The sequence below is a fragment of the Beta vulgaris genome, chromosome 5 (assembly GCF_026745355.1).
Source record: "Beta vulgaris subsp. vulgaris cultivar EL10 chromosome 5, EL10.2, whole genome shotgun sequence".
In the NCBI taxonomy this organism is placed as follows: domain Eukaryota; kingdom Viridiplantae; phylum Streptophyta; class Magnoliopsida; order Caryophyllales; family Amaranthaceae; genus Beta; species Beta vulgaris.
In genome coordinates this window covers 66,958,914-66,978,692 of record NC_079206.1, presented here as the reverse complement: position 1 = coordinate 66,978,692, position 19,779 = coordinate 66,958,914, and the positions used below count along the sequence as shown (strand labels likewise).

At 35.7% G+C, this 19,779-nt stretch overlaps 2 protein-coding genes across 2 annotated transcripts; one reads left to right on the top strand and one right to left on the bottom strand.

The window, feature by feature from the left end:
* Positions 1-3,697: 3,697 nt before the first annotated feature.
* On the bottom strand, positions 3,698-6,387 carry LOC104894757 (pentatricopeptide repeat-containing protein At3g62470, mitochondrial). Its single transcript, XM_010681064.3, has one exon. The coding sequence runs from the start codon at positions 6,250-6,252 to the stop codon at positions 4,048-4,050; it is 2,205 nt and encodes a 734-aa protein (XP_010679366.1). The 5' UTR covers positions 6,253-6,387; the 3' UTR covers positions 3,698-4,047.
* A 2,386-nt stretch (positions 6,388-8,773) lies between these two features.
* LOC104894756 (DNA mismatch repair protein MSH6) lies at positions 8,774-17,996 on the top strand. The gene is made up of 21 exons (XM_010681063.4): positions 8,774-9,846; positions 10,378-10,468; positions 10,555-10,657; positions 10,755-10,808; positions 10,904-10,978; positions 11,148-11,216; positions 11,331-11,414; positions 11,847-12,041; positions 12,579-13,123; positions 13,218-13,347; positions 13,771-13,859; positions 13,951-14,129; positions 14,214-14,416; positions 14,504-14,605; positions 15,400-15,562; positions 15,713-16,002; positions 16,081-16,218; positions 16,588-16,667; positions 16,832-16,931; positions 17,279-17,408; positions 17,489-17,996. The coding sequence occupies exons 1-21, from the start codon at positions 8,997-8,999 to the stop codon at positions 17,722-17,724; spliced, it is 3,906 nt and encodes a 1,301-aa protein (XP_010679365.1). The 5' UTR covers positions 8,774-8,996; the 3' UTR covers positions 17,725-17,996.
* The last annotated feature ends 1,783 nt before the right edge of the window (positions 17,997-19,779 follow it).

Below are 19,779 nucleotides of genomic sequence, written 5' to 3'. Positions count from 1 at the left end.
GTAGTCGGACATATGCATGCATGAAATGTTTTGCGTAAGTGTGTGACGATCAGACAAGTTTACTGCACAATGATAGATTGATTCGTTTTGACTAAGTTATGATAAATAACCAATTCTATATATGCTCAAATCCCTCATGAAAAGTATTTCATTGTCGTTACTATGTAATGCGGCCAAATTGCTCATTTTGGAAATTACTGTTTGTCGTTTTTCTAGTTTCTTACTTGTTTTGGTCTAAACCATTATTTTTGATGTCAGAGAATAATAAATAGGAATAAGTTGATATCTTAATATACTCCCTAATGGAGTTGAGCATGTTTATCTAAACTCGCTCTTTCCTTCCAGGTGTTATTGTCCTGACAGAACTTGATTTATTGAATTAGCAAGCTTATTTGCCTTTTTCCCTAAAAAAAGCCGATATCTGAATACATGATTTATTGTACAGGTTACGTCGATGGAAATAAATTAGTCAAATCGTAAGCCCATCAGTGGCTTATTTTTAGAGACTATTAGGTTATTTATTTGATTTGTGTGTCCGTGCATATTAATTACATGAGAAAGAATGAACATGGATATTAATTCCAACATAGTCATGTTTATGCTTGTTTTGCATGCGTCAACTTGATTGCATTGTGATTTGCATGCTTGAGGAGTTAATATATATATGTCTTGCTTGTGTCAAAATTCGAAGTATAAATGACTATATAATCAGCGAGTTTTTAAAAAAAATTGAGGCGATACAATAAGCTAGTTAACATGTTGTAAAACAAAAAAATCTATGAATATTGGTGGTTGATATTTGATAATATGATGATTCATGTCGTGCTTCTTTTCAAGCATAGTGAGAGGGAAAATTCACTAATAGAAAAAGGACGATTTGGACAAAAATAATTGGTGCTACAAAAACAATTATAAACTAGGCAAAATGTTTCAAATATATTTATCGAAGATGCTTATGAACTAGGCAAAATGTGGCAAATATTATTTATTAGAGTTCAAAAATGTTGATGGTGCTACAAAAACAATTGGTTTTGTACCTTCACCTAAAGATTAAACACACAACATGGTGCTTGTGATATGTAAATCATTTATTTTGTGAAATATGTTAGTTATTATATTACTTTTATTTAACAAGATTTCTTTGTTAAAACATTTTTTTATCAAGGGTAAAACAGGAAATATAACCTCCTTGTAAAATCAGCCCTAGGAGGGCTTAGGAAATCCGGGAAAAAGAGAAGACCTATTTAATACTTCTATTTATTTATCACTAAAAGCAAAAAAACAAATATTAAATACTAAGGAAAAAGTTGTCTGTTAATTTTTAACAAAAATAAAGAAGAAAAAGAAAAAGAAAAAAATGCAATCTGAAGAGATTTGTGATAAAATTCATTGTTTCTTGGCTCTTAGCTGATTATTGTGGATTTGTGGTAGATATACAGAATATGCCAAAAGATTCACCCTACAAAAGATGAGTTTGTGAGATTAAGGAAAAATTTCTGCCCTAAAGCAAAATTTGAACTGTCACTCTTGATATAATTATTTTAAGTGTTTGTCTGGTAAGATACCGTCTTTTTTAAGATTAAAATTAGGTAACAGCAAGCCCAATATTATAAATAGAATTAGCCCCAAAAGTAACTAAGTTAATTTCTGTCGATTACTAGTTTAATCCATTTAGTGGCTAGGTCTACTTTTATATTAAAATTAGACCGTCTCTTTTAATAATTTTTGTTATTTTAAAACAGTTTTTAATGTGTCTATAAAAGCAAATAAATCATCTCATATTTTTATTTTGAAATCTGAAGGAGCTTTTTTGGTTATTACAGCTTAAGTTTTGCTCAGATTTGTTTCACTGAGTGAGAATGCTCCAAACTTGATTTTATTCCATGTTTTGCTGGATAACATATGAATATGTCTCATAGGATATTATATTATTATGACGATAATCATATATGTTTATACATGACATAATGACGTGAATATTAGCATTCAGCACAAAAAGAAGGGCAAGATCTTATCTATGAGAATGTTGTTTAATTTATACAAAAATTATTAAAAAAGACGATTTAATTTTGACCTAATCACTAAATGAATTAAATAGTCACCGAAAGAAATTAATCTAGTCACTATTGAGCTAATTCTCTTTTTAATATCGGACTTACCATTGCCTAATTTTAATTTAAAAATAGCGATCTCTTACAAGACAAACATAATTTATAATAACTTGTTAAGGTTCGATTATAATAAAATAAATGAGAATGTATGGGGTGAGATTAAACTTATATTCAGGAATAATTAATTCTTAATCTCATGCATGCATAGATATTAATCATTTCTAGAAGATAGGGAAAAAATGAACATAATTAGACTCATAAAAAAGTTACCTTTAAATATATGAAGAATAATTTATACATTTTTAAAAAATCATAATTTAGCTTGGAACTGATTTCTTCATGAAACGATAAAGGATTATATATTAAAATAGTTATGAGGGTTGGATGTTTGGGTTGAATAACGGAATAATTACACGTTTTGGTTATCATTAATAAGAAAATTGGGAAAATAAACATTCAATTTCACTCCTATATAGTGAACAAGATGGTTCTTAGCTACAAGTAGTTGTTCGCCAAATTATCGAGCTAGTTAAGTTTGTTCGTGTTTTCAGGGAGGCTAACAGAGCAGCTCATGTCATTGCTCATTTAATTAAGTTGGATGGCGGAAGGGTTTCCAGCTAATATTGATATTGATATTGATATTGATAGCTTTGTTAGATACTTATATAGATGATGTAAAAATCAACATATTGTGATTATTCAAAAACGAAACAATATTCTCATTGGTTGAAGTTCGAGACTCAACATGAAGAATTAGGGTTTCACAACTTCTGTAAAATTATGGAAGACTATTGGAGTACGTTCATCCCAAAATTTCCGCATCTGCAGATCGTATGCCGAACCAGAGCGAACTCACAGATTGCATTGCTTCAGATGAAGATTTTTATTAAGGCAAAATTAAGTCAAATCTGCGATGTTTACATTTCTAGGGTGATATGTATTTCTATTAGAATTTTATCTTTTTCAGAAATGACTTGTAAGTGCCGTTTGGCGAAATATTAATGAAATCCCTTTTCTTTCAAAAAAAAAAAAAAAAAAAACGAAACAATATAATTATATAAGGTCGAAATAGTGGATTATCTTGTTGGCTTTTGCAATTAAAACCAAAGAATTAAATAATTTCACAGTTATATGAAAAATGTAAAAAGTTCAAAAAAATTATAACTATTAAAAAATGGAAAAAAAATATAAAGTTGAAATAGACAATAGTCGGTTAGACGGTTGGCTTTTGCAATTATAGCCGAAGCTTATACACTTCGTTAAGCCCATATTGAAATTTTTTACACTTTTTTAATATTCGGGTTTTCGGATATCCGATATGTTCAAAAATCCGATCCGTATCCGATCCGAAAACCCGATATTTTTTCGGATATCCGATTCGAAAAATCTGAATTTTAAAAACCGGATCGGATATCCGAAAATTCGGATCGGATCAACGGATAACCGGATCGGATCACTCGGATCGGATTTTTTTGCACACCCCTGACGTTAATTAATGCCTTAATGGGCTCTCGAGTACTTCAAATTGGCTTCCTGAGCCAAAATGATGTGGGTATTTCAACACAATTTACTGTGTAGACCGATCATAAAACATAAATATTTCTTTCATTCTTGGAGTGAATAAATTACATAATATGTGGAGGCAAAAGTTAATCCTAGCGCCAGATAATCAATTGTCTACTTGCCTTACATGGCTACATACTCCTAATGAGAGGTGATCCGTAGGCCGTAGATAAACTGGATTAACGCCTTGAATAGCCCTAATAACAGTGATCAAATAACCACAAAACAAGAACGAGTAATGAGAAACTAATCACAAAGCAACTGTAGTTGATTAATGTCTGGCAAAACATCTATATACAGGTCACTCAAATTGTGAAAAGTTACATTGTTTACATTCTAAAAATTTGGTTACAGATTAAACAATCCATGGAGCCTATGCATCAGTGTCAAACGAACCCCTTCTTGTACCTCTTTTCTGGGTCATCTGAGCCCACCTTGCAAAGATTTCAGATACTTCAGACTTGCCGGACAACCTCAACTTTCGAGCCAGCTCATCCAGTATGTTTGGTCGTCCAACCCGAGAGAAGTCAGTTGCGAACTTATTGAAATCAAGCTCCGGAACTCTCATCCCTTTATTGATCATTTCCTCAACGTATTTACATGCGTCCTCCGATCTCCCTTGCCTAATAAGCCCACCAATGAGAACTGTGTAAGCATTTTCATCAGGGCAACAACCTCTTTGAACCATCTCATCCCACACATCACAGGCCATCTCACTGTTTCCTGCAAAGAAATAGGATTTCATCATCATATTGTAAGTGTGAATTGTCGGTTCATGTCCATTCTGAATCATCTTCTTGTAAATGCGGAGTGCATCATCAGGCATTCGCCTATTTGTCATCAATTTAATCAAAGCATTATACAATCGCCCATCGGGCGGATATCCCTTTTCCTTTATCTCTTTAAGCAAGCCAAAAACCATGTCCATCTTTTTTAGGTTCCCAAATCCTGTAATCAAACAAGTATATACACCAGCATCTGGCTCACAGCCTGACGCCCTCATCTCATCAAAGTAAGCAACAGCTTCTTTTATCTTATTATGCTTGCACAAATCCCTCATCAGTATAGTATAACTCCGGACATTCGGAGCAGGCCCCTTGGCCTTCATGATCTCGAAAAGCTTGATTGCATCAGATCTCTTCTTAACCTTCAATAACCCATTTAGCATTATATTATGGGTAACAAGATCAGGCTTTAAACCTTGATCAATCATCTCATTCCATATCTTACCAGCTTCCATAAGATTCTTCACTCTACACCAACCACTAAGCAAAACTGAGTAAGTCTTCACATTTGGAGTAAACCTACCCTTCAACCTATCATACAAAGCTTGAGCTTCCTTTACGAGCTTCTCTCTTGCAAGGGCATCAAGCAAGCAATTAACAGTTTCAACCCCGGACTTAAACTCGTATTTCTTAATCAGCTCAAACACTCCAACAGCTTTCTTCCTCTCTTTACCAGCAGCATAAGCTTTAACCGCAATCATAAAACTGTCCAAATTCAAAACCCCATTTTCCCCCATTTCTTCGAGCAACGACCCCATTGTCTCAAATTGCCTAGTCTTCCCCAATATCAACAACATAGCATTGTAAGTCCTAGAATCGTGCGAAAAACCAGGTTTTGTTCCTGCCCAACAAAAGAACCGAAATGCCGGCTTCCTAGCATGCTTAAACCTTTGCAATACATCAACCACCAAATCATGAGTCAAATTAATCCCAACCCCATCAAGAACCGCCTCCATATTTCGATCTAAGGCGAACAATTCATCAATTACCTTAGCAACCCTACTAACTTCTTCTGGATCAGCACTTGACTCAACAATACCTTCACTCCTTTGTCTCTCCCCCTTTTCCCCCTCCCCCTCCTCATCATCATCATCACTTTCTCTCTCTTCCCCACTGCCAGAAAACCCCCTATAATAACCTCCAAACCCTAAATTCACCATCTTTTTACAAAACTCAAACTTAGGCAATACCCAATTCGATTTACAACCTGATATCAATAACCCATCAAGGAAATCACCAGAATTTGCAGAAAACCCCCTATAATGACCTCCAAACCCTAAATTCACAATCTTTCTACAAAACCCAAACTTGGGCAATACCCAATTCGATTTACAACCTGATATCAATAACCCATCAAGGAAATCACCAGAATTCGCAGAAAAAGCCATTGATCTAGCAGAAAACTCAGTAGAAACAAGTGAAATTGAAAACCCATATTCTAAATTACATTTCTTTAACTTTAAAGCTAGCAATTTTTCTTGTAAAATAGGTAGTGTAAGGGAAGATGACAGATGAGATGAAACTTGACAATGAGAATAATGAAGATAACAATGAAGATGAGAGTGATGAGAACGATACAAGGGCATAGAGCTACCTTGAAAAATGCGCATTTGCTGTTGTTGTTGTCTGGTGAAGGGAACGATTCTTTGACGTCGTAGTTGTCTCGCACTGTAGGAGGAGCGTAAGGTGGTCGAAGAATGGTGGTGGAAGCCATTGAAATTGGTTGATGAAGAAAGAAATGAGGAGAGAGAAGATGAAGTGGTGATGCGTTTTGTTAAGGAGGTTAGCGACATTTGCAAGCCATCAAGAGGAGAGAGATTGAGAGTGAGAGTGAGAGTGCGAGTGAGAGTGGTGGGATTACGGCGCTTACTAGTGATGGGCTTGGATCATCATGGCGGTGGTTGGTTCTTGAAAATTACGGTTTACCTCTTGCAAATTGCAATTAATCAAGGGTGTTATAACACAAAACTTATTTTGACGTTAGGCATGTTCTCCCCAATTTATTTTCGATTCAGTTTAAGTCAATTTAGTTCAGTTGCAATCAGTTCGGTTCAGTTTAGTTAAAATCAGTTTGATCCACTTCAGTTTAACTTCAGTTATCGTTCCTATTAGTTATAATTTGATTCGGTACGGTTCGATCGCAATCAGTTTTGGTGTTTTACGTCGAAGAGAACATGCTCTTGTTTAGTGTTGAAAATTTTTTTTTGCTCGGTTTAAAATAGATCAAACAATTGGTATTTCAAATATATAAAGCGTTTTTTTCTTAAAGGAATAAAATATTACTTTTTATTATAGAGGAAATAAAATATTGCTTTTTATTATAGAGGAAATAAAATATTACTTTATTTGACATCTATTTATCTAGTTTTCTTTATCTCTTTAAATCATTACATAGCACTCATTTGTGTTCCTCTTTAGTCTCCCCTTGAGAGTTCGATTGGTATCATTGTGATTTTAAGTTTTTTTTATTTTTTTTGTATTTAAAAGTCATGATATATGTTCTATAATGAAAAAAAAATAGTCAAACTTATTGAAAACATGATGATTCTGAAAACTGATAACTAAAAACTTAAAAAGCGAACCACTTTCTCTGATATCCTATTTTTGGTTTTAGAAAAACTGAAAATGAAAAATACGACAACGAAGAAGCCCTATTTACTTATATTTTAAAAAGGAGGAACTATAAGATTTGTGTTTTATTAAAGGAGTTTGAAAGTTTAATTATATATGGATAATGCAAAATTATCTAAATAAAACATATTTGTAAGTGTATTAATTATCTTCCATAATTTTTATACTCAATATTCAAATAGTTTTCTTTAATTATCAATGTGTTTAAACAAATATTTTGACCATAAATCCTTCATATGTTTTTCTTTTATGCTTGAAATCAAGCAACCTAGCCGACTTGTCGTGCTTGTGCTGAGTTCGAGCCATAATTCCAAAAAAGATGTTCGTGAGCATCCCACGACCACGACACACCAGTTTGGGCGGCTAGCAGGCTTGTGTTGGGTCGAGCCTAATATGAGTCAAGTCAAGACAGTCATCATGTCGACCTAATCTATGCACAACTCCATTTTGTAATATGAAGTAGATGGTTATGACTAAATGGAGTAGAGGATAATTCACTTGAATACATACATTGGTAGAAGTCGTCGAAAAGAGACGTGAAGGTGAGATGAGAAATGAAAATAATTTACGAGGTCTGACATAAAAGAGAAGAGCATAAAAAAGCATAGTCGGAGTTAAAGTTTTGTGATTGAATTTGTTGAGTGGTATTGTCGTATAGTGTTATAAGCTTTGATTGAGGACAAGTTATCACAACAAACCTTTTAAATACAAGTTTTATACGATGAACAACCTTTTTTGAAAAATCTGGCAAAATATGATTTTGAAAAAAAAAATCTTGCTAGGAACAATCTTGACCCCATTGTTTGACATTGACCAAGTATTTTCCGGCGTTGATTCATTAAAATCAAACATATAGGCCATGTGATATGTATCTTTTTACGTTGACTCCATCATTATATGTTTGGAAATAGGGTTGAAACACAAGAGATTTAAACTACGAGCTCTACATATGTTTGGTTTTAATGATTCAACGCCACAAATATTTAGTCAAGGCCGAAAAATGGGCTAAGGTTGTTCATCACAATTTTGTTAAAGTACTTTTTATCAGCTTATTTTAAAAATATCAGTCCTTATTAAAAAAATTCCCTTCAATTAACGATAATTTAGTTCAATTAACCAAATTGGTAAAAAAAAGTTACCCTCAACAACAATTTGGTAAAAGATCTTACTCTAACGACAAATTGGTAAATAAAATAAGCTCCGGCGACATTTAGACCAAATTTTCAACAATTTTCCAATATGATCAAATCTCAAATCGGGTAAATAGTATGTAGCGACGAGAGAAGCTAATTAATATATCACGAAAAATCTATATAAAAGACATGTAAATGAACACATTGAATGTTGATCAATTTTTTTATTTTTTTTTAATGGCTTAAATGTCGCTAGTAATCCATTTGATTTACCAAATTGACGTTAATACTCATTTTATTTACCTAAATATCGTTTGAGTTCAATTTTTTTTTTTACCAACTTGTCGCTGAAGTTTAATTTTCTTCACCAATATATTACTAGAGCAAGTTTTTTTTTAATCAAATCACCATCGAGAATTACTTTTTTTTTACCAATTTGGACAATTGGGCCGATACATATTTTACAGTCACATACTACATGTTTGGCTCGACCGCTAGTTTTGCCAAACAGGGCCGTAATCGTATACTAGGCCCGCACAACACCAGGTCACAACTCACAACACCAGAGAGGCAGAGACCACCACTGTAACTCGCGCGCATTCTCTCTCTCCTCTTCCCGCCAAACTACATACTCTGTCTTCTGTAATTTCCCATACATTTTTCCCGCCATTTTCAACCACATAATACCTCATTTTCCCTCACTTCTCCTCTTCACTTTCTCTCTCTCTCTCTCTCTCTCCTCTTTCTCTCACTTACAGTTCAATCTTCCAACAATGGCGCCTTCTCGCAAAGCCATCAATGGCAGATCACCATTAATCAACAAACAACACCAAATCACTTCCTTCTTCACCAAATCACCACCTTCTTCTTCTTCTCTTAAACCTATTCCCAAATCATCCTCACCTCCAATCCCTAATTTACCCCCAATTCGCAATTCCCAAAACCCTAACCCTAACCCTAGTATTAGTCCGAATTCAACCCCACCAACAACACCTTCTCCAATCAACGGAAAATCAAAGCCCAAATCTACGTCAAAACCTATGCTAGTAATCGGTTCACAAACAACGACGAATTTAGGGAGTCATTCTTACGGTGAAGAAGTAGTTAGTAAGAGAATTAGGGTTTATTGGCCGCTTGATTCGGTGTGGTACGAGGGGAGTGTGAAGTTGTTTGATAAGGTTTTAGGGAAGCATTTGGTGGAGTATGAAGATGGTGAGGAGGAAATGATTGATCTTTCTAAGGAAAAGATTGAGTGGGTTGGAGGTGATTTAGTTAGGAAAGTTAGTAAGAGGAGGTTGAGGAAGGTGTCTGTTGTTGTGGATGATGATGAGGAGGAGGAGAATGAGGGGAATGCGGGTTGTGTGGCGGATGATTCGAGCGATGAGGATTGGGTGGCGAATGGGGTTGTTGAGGAGGTAGATTGTTTGGAGGAGATGGAATTGGTGGATGAAGTAGAGGAAGAGGAAAAGGAGGTTGGGAGTTTGAAGAGGAAGAAGGGAGATATTGGAGGAGGGAAGGGAAATAAGAAGCTTAAGGAAGAGGCGGCGGATTCGTGTAAGAAGAAGAAAGTTGGGTTTTCGTTTGGTGATTTTGGTAGCAAGCCGGTGAAACCGGTTACTCAAGGTTATTGTTAAAGTTAATCATAATCTTGTGTTGTTAGATTGTTATTGTTTGATCCTGATTTTAGAATTTATACATTGTCTCTTATAACCATAGAATGTGATAACTGATGCTGCTTTGTCAACAAATTGTTGTGGGTTATGACATTAAAATAGGACTATTGTTTTATTGATTTAATTTACAAGGTTTTCAATTTTATAGCTTGCTGATCATGAATATTTTTCTGCATAATTTATGTGAATGTAGAGTCTTGCATCTTTTCTTGATGGGTGCATTTTCTGTGTTTTTTTTAAGTTTTTGTGTGCTATGTCTAGGGACAGAGCTCTATCTTCTTTGGCTTTAGATAAAATTCACCCGTTATTGCTACTTCCGAGCCATGTTTCTCTAGACAACTTGTGGCTTCTAAATTGAGAACTTGACTAACAAAGATTTAAAAGTAGTAGACTGATGTTTTATTTTAGTCTGCTTGTTCCTTACTGATTAGCGGTTCAAGTATGTGTTTCTGTTATTTTGACTGTGAACTATCTTCTGTAGAGGAGCCAAAGAAAGTTGTTGACGGCATGGCTGTCGATGCATTGGAGAGGTTTGGTATTCGTGAAGAACAGAAGTTCCCATTCCTTGGAAAGTATGTCTTGGTTAAATGTTTGACATTCTTGTTTTATTTTTGAGGGTTTATCTTATATTGTTGTGAATCTCTTTCTCTTGTGATAGAGATCGTCGAGATGCCAAAAGGAGACTTCCTGGTGATGCAGGTTATGATCCCAGAACTCTTTATTTGCCCCCTCACTTTCTGAATAAACTGACGGGCGGTCAGGTGAATATTCTGACCTATAACAATGCTTGGTACTAATTTTTTTTTGGCTTGTTGCTGCTCCTAATGTCTGATTTTGTGATCTTATCATCTTTTGTAGAGACAATGGTGGGAGTTTAAATCAAAGCATATGGACAAAGTCCTTTTCTTCAAGGTATTACATGAATCATGAGTTGTTATGCTGCTATTCCTTCTGTTTCCTAATAATTTAAACGTATGTGTGTTGCTTGTGCTGGACTGTTATTTCAGATGGGAAAATTCTACGAAATATTTGAAATGGATGCACATATTGGCGTAAAAGAGCTTGATCTGCAGTATATGAAGGTTAATATATATTATAAGTTTGATTTTCCTCCTTTTTCCGTATTGTTTTGCTAATTTTTTGAGGATTTAGCTCCTGTTGAGTAATTATTTTTGGAGTTTGGTTATTATTCTTCTGTTGAGGTGCATGCTTATTTTCTATCCTGAGTTTGTATAATGTTCATATTGCCAGGGAGAACAACCACATTGTGGATTCCCTGAAAAGAATTTCTCAATCAATGTAGAAAAACTAGCAAGAAAGGTATGTCCTTAAGTTTATGTATCCATTGAATTCAAATGTACTGCACATTGCTATATAGATGGTGGAACACTTGAGCTGGAATATATAATTTATTTGGTTGCTTTGGCATGGCAGGGTTATCGAGTCCTTGTAGTGGAGCAGACTGAAACTCCAGACCAGCTCGAGATTCGACGCAAAACAGAGGGTTCCAAAGACAAGGTTTGGTCATTCAGGGTTTTTACTTGGATTGGAGCGATAAAATATTTTTCTTTTCTTTGTTCCTTTCCTTTAGTGTGTGATTTTGAAGAAGTAATAAAAGGCAATAAGGCATATAGGATATGAGTAAGTTATACATGAGCTAAAGTTATTGTCAACTGATTGGCAATGCCAGAGTTTCTTTCTACATTTTATTTTATTAGAGATAGTATTAATCTTCAAACAAGGAGGGAATAACTTGTTTAAGTTCGAGTTTGTATAAAGATGTTTTAATCAACCAAAAAAAATAAATAAATAAATAAAGATGTTTTAATGCTTGTGATCTTCAGCGGGTTGATATTTTGCTTGTATACTGGAAATAATTGGGGTTTTTTTGATTTATTAGTTCTGACCTTGTTATATCTAGTGATAGTTTTTTGTCCTTTGAATTTATAGGTGGTCAAACGAGAAATATGCGCTGTGGTAACAAAAGGAACATTGACGGAGGGTGAGATGTTGTCAGCAAATCCAGATGCTTCTTATATTATGTCAGTGAATGAAAGTCCTAGAGCCTCTTCAGATAAGGAAGAAGGACATTTATATGGTGTTTGCCTTATTGATGTCTCTACAAGCCGAGTAATTATTGGCCAGGTACCTTTCTCAAACTCAGTACCTTGCTAGCTCCTAACAAATTTTTCCATGATTATCTCTACATGGGGTTGCTGCCTTTGTATCATGACATTGCATATAACAGGTGTTTAGAAGGTATAGGTTTAGGTGTTTTAGCTTACGACAGGAGATCTCCATTTTGCTGAACATTCTTCTTTGCAGGAAGAGTGCTGTCAGCATGATCATCTCCCTTCTCTGTCTTTTTTAGGGGTGGTGGTGGACTGGTGGTGCATTCCACCTTCGTTTTTATTCTGATGCTGAATTGCTTAGGAAGTTACATGTTATGCCCAGCTTTAGAAAGTCCTATAAATATCTTTCTCTTGTTTTTCGCCTTGTATCTTACATCTACTTCAAACAAACATTAGTTTGATCCCGTCCTGTACACCTTGGGGTTAAGTAAATTTGAAATTAATGCTCAAGAAGTTTGCCAATAAATTGGCACCTCTCCCCTTCCTCCCCTCAAGAATTTGAGAGCTTGATAATTACTTCTCTGATTATAACGTATTGTTCCTTTTTCAGATAACGGATGACTTGGAGTGCAGTGCTTTATGCTGTCTTCTATCTGAATTGAGGCCGGTTGAGATTATAAAACCTGCTAATATGCTTAGCGCTGAGACTGAAAGGGCTCTTATCAGATACACTAGAAATCCTCTAATCAATGAGTTGGTTCCGCATGTGGAATTCTGGGATGCTGATAGAACTGTGCATGAACTCCAGAGTTTCTATAGTCACATCAATAGTCCATCTGTTTCTTCACTTGAAGAGCAAGTAACTGATGCCACTAAATCCAATTCTAAAGACGAGCAATGTTGGCTTCCAGATGTTGTAAATGAGCTGTCGAGTGCTGGTGTAGACGGTAGTCTTGCACTATCAGCTCTTGGAGGCAGCCTCTACTACCTGAAACAGGCTTTTCTCGACGAAACATTGCTTAGATATGCAAAATTTGAGTCCCTTCCATGCTCTGGGTTCTGTGATGTTTTCAGGAAATCTTATATGGTGTTAGATGCTGCTGCACTGGAGAACTTGGAAATATTTGAGAACAGCAAAAATGGGGGCTCCTCTGGGTAGGTTCTTTTACATTTTGTAACGTTTTGACAAAGTATTTTTCTGGTTTTGGTTGATATTCCTTGGATTGATTTGCTTTTTTCATTTGTAAAGAACATTATATGCCCAGCTCAATCATTGCGTGACCGCATTTGGGAAGAGGTTGCTAAAAGCATGGCTTGCAAGACCCTTGTATCATGCAGAGTCGATTAGGAAACGACAAGATGCCATTGCAGGCCTTAAGGTAGTCTCTGTTTCCTACTATTTTTAAGCTTCTCTGACATCATGCTTTTTGAATTTTGATATTCCATGATGTAAAATCTAGTTCTAGTAACAGAGATACGCTTTCATGCTTTAAGCCTTTCGCAATATATTGTCTAGATATGGGATTTCCGGGACATGCTATTTATGTCTAAATGCAAATTTTTCGAAACAAGTAAATTATTTGGTGAATTGCACAATTTACGTGGCTGATCTCACCACAATACCTAGGTTTAAAAGTGTGCGTGATAGTCTCCTCCTCCCCCCTCAAACTAGAGCTTTTTCTAGTCTTGCTGTCAGTTTCGAGCCATGGGTAGACTATCTTTCAGGGTTTCTGTAGAATTTGTTGTGTTTCTTTCTAAAGGCGTGTTGGTTGATCATGTTCCTGATTGATGTTCTGTTTTAGGCAAACATATCATTTGCGCTTGAATTCCGAAAAGAGATGTCCAAGTTTCCAGACATGGAGAGGTTGCTCTCGCGCCTCTTTGCTAGCAGGTGAGTCAATAAAGAACGTGGAGCTTTTTACTTGCTTTCATGCTCTTAGAAAGTAGAAGGTCACTTTTGGCCCACATTTTGTTTCATGCAGTGAAGCTAATGGAAGAAATGCAAATAAGATTGTTCTCTATGAAGATGCTGCTAAACAGCAGCTTCAAGAATTCATATCAACATTACGTGGCTGTGAAGTAATGACTGTGGCATGCTCTTCTCTCAGCTCTATCTTGAACAATACCGACTCTGAATTGTTACATCATCTGTTAATTCCTGGTACTGTCAGCTAAACATTCATTGTTGCTTCTATATTCTGATCAGCTTATATGCTGTGCTGATAGTATAGCATGTTATATGCAGGCAAAGGTCTTCCGAATGTGAGTTCAATTCTAAAGGAATTTAGGGATGCCTTTGATTGGGCTGATGCTAATAGCACGGGTCGTATAATTCCTCTTGAAGGAGGTGATGCAGAATATGATTCTGCCTGTAAAAAAATTGAGGAGATTGAATCTAATTTGAATAAGCATATTAAGGAGCAGAAAACATTATTTGGCAAACCATTGGTAAGGACATTGTATATATCTCTAAAGTGGAACTTTCTTGCCGTGTCTTATGTGCTTAATTAACTTGTCTCCTTGTAATGTCTATAGATTGCATGTGTCACAGTTGGAAAGGACCGATACCTGTTAGAAGTGCCTGATAGTTTGAAAGGAAATGTCCCCAAAGACTACGAGTTACGGTCATCCAAGAAGGTAAGTAGTTATGGGAAATTGTCCAGTGAGGATTTAATAAAGTTCACAGCTTATTGACAATGTCTCTGCTGGTTGCAGTTAGCCTCATGTGATGTCTTGTAATGTCAATCGGATCATTATAGAGTCAAATTTTTACCTCTATTGGTATTGTGATGTTTTCTAATGTGACTTTGATCACGGTATATAGAGTTAAACTGTTTCCTCAATATAGGTGTTGTGAACGGGCATGTTGAGTGGTGATGAACCTTTATACTGGCTGATATTTGATTCTTCAGTTGATAGTCATCAACTCATCATACACATTATTTTAAAATGTCAGATTGTGCGATTTAGTTACTGACGATACAATCACTACTAGACAGTGATTAAGTTGTTTCAGTGAAGCAAATAGAATTTTAAGTTTATAAATGTGACGTGAATAGTAGTTAAATAATTGATCTTCTTTTTCTATTTTTCAAAACAAGATTAAAGTGGGATAGATGATCCTGTTAATTTTTGGAGAGTGATAAACATGCTATCTATTTTTGGGAAGTCTTTTTCCTTTTGTGCTAGCCATTGCTGTTAGGTTACATTAATAACATCTTGACCTTGTGTTCCCATGAGAGGAAGTTTAGTGTGGGTTTACTGATGTTGTGAACTTAAATGCTAATTTTCTTTATGTAAATTGTTGAAGTTGAGGAATGGAATGGTCATTCTTACAATTTTTAGCAATTAGATTTTACAAGCAGTGGAGTAGAAACGTATAATAGGTAGTTTCTGTACTGACCAGATTATCTCTGACCTGATTCCCTCAGGGTTTCTCCAGATATTGGACACCATATATCAGGAAGATGGTGGGAGAGCTGACACAGGTTGAAGCTGTAAAGGAATCCAAACTCAAATGCATTTTGCAAGATTTGATAGGACGTTTTTGTGAGCATCATACAAAGTGGAGAAACTTGGTTTCTGCTGTTGCAGGTATGTGTTGTTTTGCCAAATGTAGTTCTCATTTGTGTCTATATAGTAAGACTTCCACTCTATGTAGTTATCAGATACTTTGATGTATGTCAATATGTCATGCATCCCTTGAAGATAAATATGACTGAAATATCTGCTGTCTTTGTGCAGAACTAGATGTTTTGATCAGCTTGGTAATCTCAAGTGACTACTATGAAGGACCAACATGCCGTCCAATTATATCAACTGGGTTTAATTATAATGAAGTACCTCATTTAGAAGCTAAAAGTCTAGGACATCCGATCATTAAAAGTGATTCTTTGGGCAGGGGTACTTTTGTACCCAATGATATTAATGTTGGCGGTGCTGATCATGCTACCTTCATCTTGCTTACTGGTCCTAACATGGGTGGAAAATCAACTCTTCTTCGCCAAATTTGCTTGGCTGTTATTCTGGCTCAAGTAAAACTCTACATATGCAAGTATACTGAACTTTTATTCTGTTTCAACTGTTTTCCTTATCACAGCTATTTATCCCAGGTTGGAGCAGATGTTCCTGCAGAACACTTTGAGCTATCACTTGTTGATCGGATTTTCGTTCGCATGGGGGCTAAAGATCACATTATGGCAGGACAGAGCACATTTTTAACAGAGCTTTCAGAAACTGCATCTATGTTGGTGAGATGTTCTGGATTCAGTTTCATGCTACTGTTCAATCCTCATCAGATATTAGAGTGTCCAATGAGATCTGTTTCATGTTGCTTCATGTCCTTCCTTTGAGGATATGATGTTAATGCATTGAGTGGTTAACTTCCCTTGCTTAATGTTTTTCCTTTGAGGAGATCATGTTAATTCATATTAAAAATGGCAATCTGATGTACACAATATTAAACCTGTCTCTTTTGAATAGTGTCTTCCTAATACCTTCTTTCTATTTTGCCTGGGATCATTAACCCTAAAGCTTGTGTAAATGAAAGTTTATCAAAGCAATTCTAGTTGCCTTTTATTTTTTGAGCTCACAGTGGTCTTTATCTTGGTTTCACTCAGACATCTGCTACCCGTAATTCACTTGTGGCATTAGATGAACTTGGACGTGGCACTTCGACTTCAGATGGACAAGCAATTGCGTAAGGGCTTCTAATTAATTCACTTTTGGCGCTAGTATCATCGTCTTTTCTTATTGTCTTGAAATTGTACATATCCATTGTCTTTAACTTTTTATTTAAGGTGAAATGCACTAATGCAACGTCATCTAATTGCTGCCTTTTCTGCCTTGTTCATTTCCGTACAGGGAATCAGTCCTTGAACATTTTGTTCGCAAAGTGCAGTGTCTCGGAATGTTTTCCACTCATTACCACCGATTAGCAATAGACTATAAGAGAGATCCCAAGGTCAATTCTCATTCTCTTGATTTCAAGTATTCTTCCAGTTATGTTACTTGGGCTTTTCATTGAACTATAAGTATATGTGTTGGATCCTTGACACTCCCACATGAATGTGGACACTTCAAAACTTCACTTTGGGTGAAAATTCTTTAATTTTTTTACAAGATAGCAAAGTTGAACACCTAACTCATACCCTTGTCTGACACGAGTTCATGAGTCCAAGTAACATACTCTTGTACTGGTGGTAATTTCTGCTAATTGCTCGTGTAGCTCATTGTAAGAGCTGATAATGCATGAATCTTATGCCATGATTGTTGTCTTTAAAGTCACCAATTAAATATTTTCATATACAGGTCTCTCTATGTCATATGGCATGCCAAGTAGGAAAAGGTGACGAAGGAGTGGAAGAAGTCACATTTCTTTATAGACTGACCCGAGGTGCTTGTCCCAAAAGTTATGGTGTTAATGTTGCACGGCTAGCTGGTAAGTTTTAATCAAATCTATTGCTTTTTGAGAAACAACTTCTTCAAACCCATTAGGTACTGATTGGTCAAACATTTTAGGAATTCCTGATTGTGTACTACGTAAGGCTGCTGCCAAGTCCAGAGAATTTGAGGCAGTTTATGGTAGGCAGCAAAAAAGATCCAACAACGATGTCCGGAATAGGGAAGAAGAGACCGTTAGGCTGTTTAAAAATTTGGTTGGTTTTAGTTCTTCAGATGATCATTCTTCAAATACAAGTACAGCCACACTTAGTCAGCTTCAGCACCAAGCTAGGATTCTTCTGCAACAACATTAATTTGGTTGCATATAATTACTCCTATTGGAGCATACCTGTCAAATATTTTCATTTTCGGGTTATCTGGGTTGCCGGTAAATCCAAGCTTCCTCGCATCCAGGATCGGGTTTTTGTCAGTCGTTCTGGTCCCGTGATTACCTAACCTTGTAGAAACTGATGTTTCGTCTGTACAGGTAGTACTAATCTTGTACATGATTATTGAACTTAATTTGAAAAATCCATTGGGATTATTATTAATCTATGTTACCCTGATGTATTATTGGCTAGTTTAAGTCATCTTGTCTGAAGCAGAGGAACTATTTTTTTTACTTCTTTCAGTTCACTACAAGAAGATTATATATTTTAGATCCGATCATTGGCCGGAACAAAGTCAAATAAGCTGTCTCATTGCAGCCTGAAACATCAGGCTTAGGTAGGTTCCGGCCAAATTACGGATCAGCCGACTCATTCCCAAGGAATTAGGCGATTATATAAGATAATTCATGACATAGGGTGGTTGTGATAACATAGGGTGGTTAAGTTAACATTGGGTGGTTGTGATGACATAGGGTGGTTTAGTTAACATAGGGTGGTCTTTATAAGATAGGGTGGTTACGATAACATAGGGTGGTCTTTATAAGATAGGGTGGTTTAGTTAACATAGGGTGGTCTTTATAAGATAGGGTGGTTACGATAACATAGGGTGGTTTATCTGACATAGGGTGGTTCTGATAACATAGGGTGGTTGTGATAATATAGGGTGGTTCAGTTAACATAGGATGGTTATGGTAACATAGGGTGGTTCTATATAAGATAGGGTGGTTCAGATAGCATAGGGCAATTCAGCTAACATAGGGTGGTTCTGATAACATATGGTGGTTATGTTAACATAAGGTGGTTAAGTTAACATAGGGTGGTTCTTTGGAAATACAATTTCCTAGGAATTAGCTAAATGAGTTTGTGTTAGCCATTAAACATGGAAGCATAGTAAACAAAACTTCCAAGGAAAATTGTAATTCCTATGAGACATGGGAAATAACTCAGCAAGGAGGGAATTGGTGAGTTGCAATTTCTATGTCATTTCCTAGGAAATAAATAACATAGGGTGGTTCAGATACACATAGGGTGGTTCAGATAACATAGGGTGGACAAGGATTATCGCTTTTCAGATTTTGGTATTGTGTAATTTATCGGGGTAGCATATGGTTGAATTAGTTAAATTCGTATTCAAAATCTAGAACCAATGATTGAATTAGTTAAATTGGTATTCAAAATCTGGAACCAAATCAACAGCAAGATTTGGGAGTGAATTAGACTGCAGGCATGTACTAGGAAATAAATTTCAATAGATTAAACAAACAATTCATCTTAGAGGTCATATTTGGTTGGAGCTAAATTTCCTTGGAAATACAATTTCCTGAAGGGAGGGTAAATGAGTTTGTGTTTGGTTAACTATTAAAAACTTCCAAGGGGAATTGTTATGGGGACATGGGAAATAAAATAACTCACAAAGGAAGGGGTTGGTGAGTTGAAATTCCCATGCATATCCTAGGAATATAAATTCCAATATATAACTAAACACATCTACTAGATAAAAAGACTCGAGGCTTAGCTTAACCGATAACCGAAACATCCTGTTGACAAAGCTCATCATTTTGTTCCTAGCTTGTATTCTTTGCAAACATACTATGAACAAGATGTTGCTTCAGTTTTTTAGTACAGTTTTTCAAATCATTGAATAATTCAACGAGTCATTTTTTGCAAATTTGGAGCCCCACGGAGTTACTAAGAAATGGGAGTGCTCTTTGTGTCCAAATATGCAAGAAGTGACTTGTTGAAGTAGATTCTAATGACTTGAAAAGCTGTACTGAAAAAATGCAGCAACATCCCCGATAAATGTAAGAAGGGAGAACGTTGTGAACCTATTCGTGTATTTTTACGCTAAAATGTTGGATCTTTTAAAGTAGGGTAAAGATGAGCTTTATCCGATATAACCCTAAAATTATAAGACAATAAAATTTATAAGAAATAGTAAAGCTTCACCTCCTCGGTCATTCTAATACACCAATTTCAAGG